Below are 10,293 nucleotides of genomic sequence, written 5' to 3'. Positions count from 1 at the left end.
GATTGGAAAACATGTCAATGTTAACACATAATATATTAATTAGCATACATTGAGTTTTGCCTAGATCTTCGGATCACCCGATTTTGTAAACTTTTTTTTTTGGTATAAATAAAGTTAATGCTATTATTAAAAAAAATTAAATTAAGGGATGACACCAACCATTTCATTTTAAAGCAATATATTTGATTAAAGTTAAATTGATAATTAATTTTTACTCTCTTACTAAACTAGTTATTATATATTTCTCTTGCATTTGATATTTTTCTGGTCAATCATTTACTAAAAATTTTAAATTATAATACCGCACTTCAATAAAAAAAAAAATACTCAGTTTACTTTTAATTCCCCAAAAAATTTGCTGACTTTCATCATTTAACATTTTCTAGATCTTGTGAGCATAGCGAGTGTTGATAAAAGACCAAGTAACCAACCAACCGGTAACCATACGGTGCACCACCATGGAACCGGAGGTAAGCATCGAAGGATCATCAATGATCCAAGTCGCCGTAATCCCGATCGGAACGGTACCGCCGAACGTCCTCCGAGACTATTACTCTATGCTACTCCCGCTCCACACGATCCCTCTCTCCGCGATCAGTTCCTTCTACACTGAGCACCAGAAATCGCCGTTCGCACATCAGCCTTGGGATTCCGGTACTCTTAGGTTCAAATTCGTTCTCGGCGGTGCTACTCCAAGTCCTTGGGAGGATTTTCAATCTCATCGGAAAACCCTCGCCGTCGTCGGCATTGTTCACTGTCCTTCCTCGCCGGATCTTAACGCTGTGGTTGATCAATTCGTAAATTCTTATAAATCTTACCCTTCCTCACTCGTTGAACGATGCTTCGCCTTTTACCCTAACGATTCTCAGGTATTTTCACTATTTTTGGTAATTTCCATAAGAAATGGATCAAAATAGGAAACATTCTTACTTTTTTGTATTTTTGATTGTAGCTTGAGGAGGGAAGTAAGAGAGGTGGAAATTTGAGATTGTTTCCTCCTGCGGATCGTGCAACTTTAGAGTTTCATTTGAATACTATGATGCAAGAAGTAGCTGCTTCGTTGCTTATGGAGTTTGAGAAGTGGGTTCTTCAAGCGGAATCTTCTGGAACTATTCTCAAGACGCCGTTGGATTCTCAAGCTAGTCTCAGCTCAGAGGAGGTGTTCATGTTTTAGGTGTCATGAATCATGATTATTGTTATTGTTGCTCTTATATATTTTTTTAATACTATTTTTGTGGTGATGTTGTGATTTGGATTTTGAATATTTTTTTTTGGTTTGTGATCTTGTTGTGGTTAAGTTCAATTTTATTGATATTTTGGTGTGTTTTGTTTGTTTAATGCAGGTTATCAAGGCCAAAAAGAGGAGACTTGGGCGTGCCCAAAAGACCATTGGTGATTACTGTTTGCTGGCAGGTTCTCCTGTTGATGCTAATGCTCATTATTCTACTGCATTAGAACTTGGAAGGTTGACTGGGGATTACTTCTGGTATGCTGGAGCATTGGAGGGTAGCGTTTGTGCCTTGCTGGTATATTTATTTACTTTCTTCTTTTCTTTTCGCACTTTCATTCTTAGTTTAATTTAAATTTGAATAGGCATTGGACAATCCAACTCAATTAAAGACTGTGGACTGTATGGTTAGGCAATCCGCATGTGTTGTGTTTTTCATTGGACTTAGGGAAGTACTGTGAGGATATGTAAAAACCTCTGTTGTTAATCGCGGCTGGTGCGGCAGCTATCGTGGCGCGATGCGGAAAAAAGCAGACGGCCGCTTCTGGTCATACCAGTTCAGCGCGTTAGAATGATGCGGCCGCGTTAGGGCTGGTGCGGCCGAGATCGCGGATTCGGGCGCGGGTCGAATGCGGCCCAAAGCGGCGCTTCAGGCGGAATCAGAGGTATATGCTACCGGACTCGGTAAACTCGAACGAGTTGTGCAGGAAACTCGTTTTGTAAAAGGAACTCGATGACGGCGCGCTTCTTTAAGAAAAAAAACCCTAATTTTTTTAAATAGACTGGATTTGGATATGGGCCGGGTTCACTTAAACCCATAACAATTAATTATTAATTAAATAGTTATTAATATTAAAAAGTAATAAATAAATAATATTAAAAGGGTAATTTATTGAAATCCTATTACCCTATTCACTCCTGTTTAAAATCTAGCTTAATCTGTGACTAATTCTTCCTCTCCTTTATAAACTCTATTTAAAATCCAGTAATTTGTGACTAATTCTTCCTCTTCTCCATAAACTCTTTCTCTTCTTCATAAATTCTTCCTCTCCAACGGTAATTTCTCTTTCTAATTACCTTACTTTTGCTTTCTCTCCCTAAGTTCAACACTATACTGCATACATAAATTCATTAAAATAATTATTTTTTAGTGGCCGCGTTGTTAAAATAGCGCCCGCGCCGCTCCCATTTTGAGGTTGACCGCGCCGCGCCGCTTTCCGAGATTAACAACATAGGTAAAAACTTCTCTTCACTATGGGTTATGTGAACCCCATTTGTGATTGTATCCAAAATATGTGTTTGAGTTCATGGTAGAGAGTTTTTTCTCTCTTATCAAATGTGATTGTAGTAAATATCTAGATGTGTGGTTACTTTCAATCAATATTTACGTGTCTACTTACTTAAGTTAACTGGTTGTTGAAGTGCTTAATTGTTTTATATTTGCACACAATGTATGAACAAGTACTTATTTCATATATTATTTATTTAGAAAGCATGAACTAGTCGGCTAGAGTACAAGAACTGAAGGCTCCAATGCCCAAAATCTCTCCCCTAATTTTTGCTCCAATTAAGCAAGATCTCGTTTCTTAGAAGGGGAGAGTTATATGTTCATATGACTATCATATGGATCTTGTCTTCATTTTTTATTTAGCTTTAGATCGTGGTTACAGTTGTTAGTGCAAGGGCATGAAGCTTTAGCCGAAACTAATTGAACTTGGTAATATTGCATGGCATATATAATTTGTTATTGATTCATTGTATAGACAGTTTTCCAGCATTGCATGGTATCTGCAGTAAAAAAGTGTTAGCAGTTTTCTATACATTGAGAGTAGTGGCAGTGCTTGTCGTGTGGCATAGGAGTATAGATATGAGTCATGCGACGACCATAATTGTCAAGGAAAGTCAACTGTGACTCTTATCTCTGTTTATTTATTTCTTTTCATTTTTATGGTTTCAGATTGACCGTATGGGCCAGAAAGATTCAGCCTTGGAGGATGAAGTTAGATATCGTTATAATAGTGTCATCTTGAATTATAAGAAGTCACAAGATAATACTCAGCGGTAAGAAGTTATCACTTGAGCCTCCATTAACCAATTTCTCTTACGCCTATTGCTTAACTGTGCTTTCCGTAGTTATATTACTCTACTGTATTTACACCTCGTGCTGATTATTCCAATTTCTATTTGTTAAGCCCAAGTGTTTTTATTTCTTTTGTGCAGAGTTTCTCCCATAACTTTTGAACTTGAAGCTACTTTGAAATTAGCGAGGTTCCTTTGCAGGTATTTTTGCCGGGCTTTGCAATATGATAAATATGCCATGTTGATGCCCATTATGAATATGTAAATCAATTAACTTTAGTATTCTGAGAAGTAGCTATCAAGGGGGGAGAACCAAGTCACTTAAATACTCTACTAAGCATTCCACACCACACTACTCGACGCCGGACTTGGTCACCTAATAATACCCAAGCCCTATCATATTCTTCAATATATGCTCAGTCTCTAAGCCATTATGAATTTTGATTTTCAATTGCTTAACTTTTCAAAATTAGACCAGCATTTCAATTGAATGATGCTTCATGAGTTTTTAAATTTCATGCTTCTGTTTACTCAAAACAGTTGGTATACATGGACATTTAAGATTTGGAATATCTATACTAGTTTGTCATCAAGAAGAATTTATGGTGTATCAAGGGTGTGTTTGTTTCAAGGTTAGAAAAAATATTCCTTGGAATGGTATTCCCAGGATTAGTATTCCTTGGAATATTATTCCAACTTATGTGTTTGGTAAGAATTTAGTTTCCTAGGAATAATGATAATTTTTTTTTAATTTAAAAATAAAAAATAATAGTAAATGTGAGTGATAGTGGGAAGTTAGAGTTGGTTGAACTTATTTCCATGGGAATGTTATATTCCCACCCTTAAGCCTTGGAATAAGAATAGAAAAATCATGTGTAAATAAGAATCTTGGGAATAAAAAATGCCTTGGAATAATTTTTAAAACTTGAATCAAACATGAGAATGTTGCATTCCCATGGCCATATTCTTGGGAATATCTTTTACAACCTTGAAACAAACACACCCCAAGTGATATGTTTCACTTTTCTTATTTTCAAAGCAATTATGGCTGAGTTCTTTTAATCAACAGGAGAGAGCTGGCCAAGGAGGTGGTGGAGTTGTTGACAACAGCTGCAGATGGTGCTAAATCTTTAATTGATGCAAGTGATAGACTCATACTATACATTGAAATAGCTCGTTTGTATGGTAGTCTTGGATACCAGAGAAAAGCCGCCTTCTTTTCCAGGCAGGTTGCTCAGTTATATTTGCAGCAAGAAAATAGGCTGGCTGCAATTAGTGCGATGCAAGTTTTGGCAATGACCACAAAAGCTTATCATGTTCAAAGTAGATCTTCAATCTCTGATCATTCTATTCATAATGTGAGTGTACATGCATCACCCACCAAAACACCTTATTTTCTTTGGGTGCTTGAAATGCCCATGGCCTTTCTTTTGTTACTAATATAATATCAATCATTTTATGGCTTGGAGAGAAAATTTTGATTGATTTGTCACATTTTTTTAACCTAGAAATTGTTAGTTGCTAAGATAGTGAGCTGTTGCTGCTTCTTTTATTTTTCTTTGCGTTGCTTGAACTTTTCCAGTTATAAAATGTAACTTCAACTGTTGCTTCTTCGCAGAAGGGAATTGGATCAGACAAAGCTGATGGTGGGAAAATGCATCACCAATCAGTTGTCTCATTGTTTGAGTCTCAATGGAGTACCATCCAGATGGTTGTATTAAGAGAAATTCTGCTCTCTGCAGTTCGTGCTGGAGACCCTCTAACTGCATGGAGTGCAGCAGCACGACTACTTAGGTCCTACTATCCTCTAATAACTCCTGCCGGGCAAAATGGCCTCGCTAACGCACTTTCAAATTCGTCCGAGAGGCTACCACCAGGGACTCGATGTGCCGATCCTGCTTTACCTTTTATAAGGTATTTATTGGGATACAGATTTTTTTTCCTGCAATTCATCCCGAACAAGTCATATTCCATCATCTTTCCTTTTGGGTCAAGTTTTTCAAATGCTAATTTGGTCAATTACATTAATTTTGGAAAGCTAATTCAAGAAACAATTTAATTATTAAATTTCAGGGTGCATTCCTTTCCTGTTCACCCAAGACAAATGGACATTGTAAAACGTAATCCTGCTAGAGAAGATTGGTGGGTGGGTTCTGCCCCTTCGGGCCCTTTCATTTACACGCCATTCAGTAAAGGAGATACCAATAATATCAAGAAGCAAGAGCTTGTTTGGATTGTTGGAGAGCCGATCCAGGTTTTAGTGGAATTGGCAAACCCATGTGGCTTTGATTTAAGAGTCGATAGCATCTACCTGTCTGTGCATTCAGGAAATTTTGATGCTTTTCCAGTGAGCATAAGCCTTCTGCCAAATTCTTCAAAAGTGATTACCTTATCTGGCATTCCAACATCAGTGGGGCCAGTTACAATTCCTGGGTGCATTGTTCATTGTTTTGGTGTTATTACTGAACACCTGTTTAGAGAGGTTGATAATCTGCTTCTTGGGGCTGCACAAGGGCTCGTTCTTTCTGACCCTTTCCGATGCTGTGGTTCTCCAAAGTTGAAGAATGTATCTGTTCCAAGTATTTCTGTAGTACCGCCACTTCCATTGCTGATATCACATGTTGTTGGAGGAGATGGGGCCATCATTTTGTACGAAGGCGAAATTCGTGACGTGTGGATAAGTTTGGCTAATGCAGGCACAGTTCCTATTGAGCAGGCACATATTTCACTGTCAGGGAAAAATCAAGATTCCGTAATTTCATATTCTTCTGAAACATTAAAGTCTCGTCTCCCTCTAAAGCCTGGAGCAGAAGTGACATTCCCTGTGACTTTGCGAGCCTGGCAGGTCGGCGTGGCAGACGCTGATAATACAAGGCATTCCAAAGATGGAAGTTGCCCATCACTATTGATCCACTACGCTGGTACTGTCTTCAAGACATCAAATTTTCTTGCTTCATGATGAATTTAGAAGTTCAGTCTGCGGGCCTTTCATTAGATTACATTCAGATCAATCATTTTGTTGTGAATTCTAATATTTTACCCATTTACCTTGTTCAGCTTGATTTGCCCCCTTTTCAAATTTTCCATGTCTTCCTCTCCCCTCTTTATTAGACTATATTTTCTCTTGCATTTAATCAGATCTCATAGATCTTAAATAGTTGAAACATGTTTATTTGATAAGGTTCCTTATGTAGCTCCCATATTATGTTGACTCTGGCACTCTCAATATTTGCAATAGCATGAATTTATAGATTTCTGTCATTTTGTCATTTAGTGGTTTCTTGTGCTGCTGAGGACCGTTAAAAACTTGTGCCGAGTCCTTTTATATCTGGTATTAAGGCTCTTTCCACATTTATTTCAGGTCCGCTGAAAACCTCTGAAGATCCAAATGCTGTATCCCCCGGTAGACGCCTTGTTGTTCCTCTGCAGATTTGTGTTTTACAGGGTTTGTCCTTTGTGAAGGCTCAGCTGCTTTCAATGGAATTTCCTGCTCATGTTAGTGAAACTCTTCCTAAGTTCGATGATGCAAGTAATAGTTCCACTGGAGAACATGTTAACTCGGAATCGAAAATGGACAGATTGGTGAAAATCGATCCTTTCAGAGGTAGCTGGGGACTGCGTTTTCTCGAACTTGAGCTGTCTAATCCAACTGATGTTGTGTTTGAAATCAATGTCTCTGTCAAACTGGAGAACAGTAATGAGGACAATCATTTAGCTGATCAGGATGCTACAGAATATGGCTATCCTAAAACAAGAATCGATAGAGATTGCTCAGCAAGGGTTCTTGTGCCTCTGGAGCATTTTAAATTACCTGTTCTTGATGATTCCTTTTTAACAAAGGACACTCAAACAAATGGTATTGGTGGAGGAAGAAATGCATCATTCTCTGAAAAGAGCAGCAAAGCCGAACTCAATGCTTGTATCAGGAATCTTGTATCTAGGATTAAGGTTCATTGGCACTCAGGACGCAATAGCTCTGGTGAGTTAAATATCAAGGATGCTATCCAGGCTGCTCTACAGACATCAATCATGGATGTGTTGCTGCCAGATCCACTGACATTTGGCTTCAGGCTTGTTAAAGATGGTTTTGAATCAAATAATCCTGATCCTGTTAAAGAATCTGATTTACCTGAATCCCCTGCTTCCAAAAGTTCTGTGCTTGCACATGAAATGACACCAATGGTAGCCGTGGTCCGTAATAACACCAAGGATATGATCAAAATGAATCTTAACATTACATGCAGAGATGTAGCTGGAGAAAACTGTGTAGATGGTACCAAATCAACTGTTCTGTGGACAGGTAATATTCAATTTTCATCTGCTTTCTGTAATTGGAAGGCAGTCATATGGGTCTCTAACATTGTATTTTCTTGCCAAAATCCCATTTATTTCAGGTGTTTTGAGTGATATTACCATTGAAATTCCTCCACTTCAGCAAATCAACCATTCTTTCTGCTTGCATTTCCTTGTCCCAGGAGAGTATACGCTACTCGCCGCAGCAGTGATCGATGATGCGAATGACATCCTCCGGGCTCGTGCTAGGGCAACTTCAGCTGCTGAGCCTATTTTTTGTCGTGGACCACCATATCACCTTCGTGTCCTTGGGAATGCATGACAAATTTTCTCCTTAAATGTGATGTTAACTTTGTATTCTAAAATGTGTAGATTTCATTGGATTATTTAGAGTGATGCCGTTAAGTTACACGCGGGAATGCTCCTTGGACTCTTCTGGTTGAAACTTGGAAGTTTACTTTCCATTTATAAGTTCAACAGAAATAACTTGGGGGGTTTTGTCTGTAAATCTTGTGGATTGTACTATGATGAGATAGTGGTTTTGGAATTTGTTTATTTTTGAACATATTGATGTTTATTAAAAAAATAAATAAATCATATTTCTATATATTCCACCACAAGAAAGTACAAGATTTATCAAATCTCATTGTCTCAGATACCTAGTTAAACTATTATAAGCAAGATTTTAAATTAGAAATTAAGTTTTGCGAGTTTGGAAGGGAAGGGAAGGGAAGGGAAAGGAAAGGAGAGTTTTGAAAAATAAGAATAATTGGATAAAAAGAATAAAAAGATTTTGGGTAGGAGGATTTTGGAGGGTTTGATTTTATTCATAACAACAAAAATCTTATAAAATGGGGAAACTAAAAAAAATCTTATAAAATGGGTAAATTAAAAAATTGTATTGAAAGAGAGTTTTGGAGGGCTAATATAAAATTTTTAAATATCTTTTAGATTGTTATAGTATTTTTAAAATAAATTTTTTAGTAATGATAATGACTCTTTTATCATTCTAAACAAAATTATTATTTTAAAAAATGTCAAATTTATATATATATATATATATATATATATATATATATATATATATATATATATTTTTTTTTTTAAATTTAGCATCTTCTATAAAATGTTAAACGTTTTAAGTACTAAGATGTGATCAATTAAGATTAATATGTTGGTGTCTTAAATATTTCTTTCAGAGAATTAATTAGTTGTTTTTCAGCATTCACAATTTGCAACTTATGCAATTATCAGGTTATGATTTGACCATCAAGAGGATCTGAATCAGGTTGCAAAATTTTACACGGCATTCATGTTAAGCAATCATCCAAAGCAGTACCTTGAACATGGCCACTCTTTCGTCCTTGTACCATTTGAACAAACTTCACTTTTTAGAGTAGCATGACTGAAAAGCTTTTTTTCTTTATTACATTGTTCTGATTGATAATAAAAATGAACTCAAGCTTGGAGCTTTATCATTCAGTTTTCTCTAAGTTGATAAACTAATATTAATAGTGCATGGAAGGACTTTTCAAGGTTTTGAATTAAATTGCTTTCTTAGTTGTTGATGATTACTTGAAAGAAATATAATAATCATTGTGATTTAAGGTGGCACAGTTTAATTAAGGTGAAGGGAAAATTTATAAGTAAGCAAAAGTAAAGGCAAATAATCATAATTAGACATGCTTTCGATTTCAATGTTACTTCGAAATTATTACAAACGGGATTAAGTCACACCAGAAACCCTTTGTGACTATAATGTTACACTCATATCATAACAGCTAAAGAAACTATTTTTTAAAATAGTAAATTAATAAGTGTTTAAAGACTTAAATTTTTATCAATTTAATCAACCATCAATCACAATATCAGACAATTTTTTTATATAATTTTTCAATCAATGGTGTTATGACACTTATTAACAAAATTCAATAAAAAATTATATACACATTCAACCATCTAATCGTATAGGTGTTATTAAAAATAATTTGTCTAAAAGGGATTATAAATATATTATTATTTAAAAGTAGCACAATAAAGTGAGATTATAGTAATAAAGTGAAAGTTAAATTTATATATATTTTAATTAACACCTGACGTGTGAGGTTAAATGTCGGCTAATAAGAAGAGACATTGGTTTGTTTATTAAGCTCAATGACTTTGGAAATTAGGTCACTGAGAAAAATGCGAGAAGAAATATGAGAAGAGAGATGGAGATAAAAATAAAACCATTTGTTGATTAGTATAAAGGTTGCTGACTATTATTTTATTTTACAATAACTTATGTTATGAATTTAAAAATCCGGTGGGTAAGGTTGCATCTAATTTCTATGATTTATTCGCTTTTTATCTTCTGTATCTTTGGTTTGGTTGTTTTTTTTTTGTTGGAGTATATCTAGTATTCCATTCTTTTAATATAAGAGTTGTTTATTAAAAAAAAGTTATGAATCTAAATAATTGATTTAATTATTAATTTAAAGGATTTAAAATAGCTGATTTAATTGTTATTTTACTTACTAAATACATTAATAAAAATAAAAAAAAAGTTAAAAATACATTAACTAAAGTGAAATTTCTGCACATGAATTAAGTAAAATAAAATAATAAATTTAAGTATTAGTATTGCATATTAACTCAGAAATTGTTTGATGGATTTGGTGCTAAAACATGTTGTTTTTTATAGCCAAATTATA

The 10,293-nt window shown here is 35.3% G+C and overlaps 1 protein-coding gene across 1 annotated transcript; it reads left to right on the top strand.

Annotated features, from left to right (window-relative positions):
• Positions 1–349: 349 nt before the first annotated feature.
• Positions 350–8,207, top strand: LOC131596291 (trafficking protein particle complex II-specific subunit 120 homolog). The gene is made up of 10 exons (XM_058868900.1): positions 350–869; positions 953–1,159; positions 1,344–1,526; positions 3,186–3,289; positions 3,449–3,508; positions 4,377–4,665; positions 4,926–5,221; positions 5,381–6,228; positions 6,669–7,607; positions 7,702–8,207. The coding sequence occupies exons 1-10, from the start codon at positions 459–461 to the stop codon at positions 7,920–7,922; spliced, it is 3,558 nt and encodes a 1,185-aa protein (XP_058724883.1). The 5' UTR covers positions 350–458; the 3' UTR covers positions 7,923–8,207.
• The last annotated feature ends 2,086 nt before the right edge of the window (positions 8,208–10,293 follow it).

This window comes from Vicia villosa, linkage group LG4, assembly GCF_029867415.1.
Source record: "Vicia villosa cultivar HV-30 ecotype Madison, WI linkage group LG4, Vvil1.0, whole genome shotgun sequence".
NCBI classification, from domain to species: domain Eukaryota; kingdom Viridiplantae; phylum Streptophyta; class Magnoliopsida; order Fabales; family Fabaceae; genus Vicia; species Vicia villosa.
The sequence above is the reverse complement of the archived record's forward strand: the minus strand, read 5'-3'. Positions and strand labels throughout refer to the sequence as shown.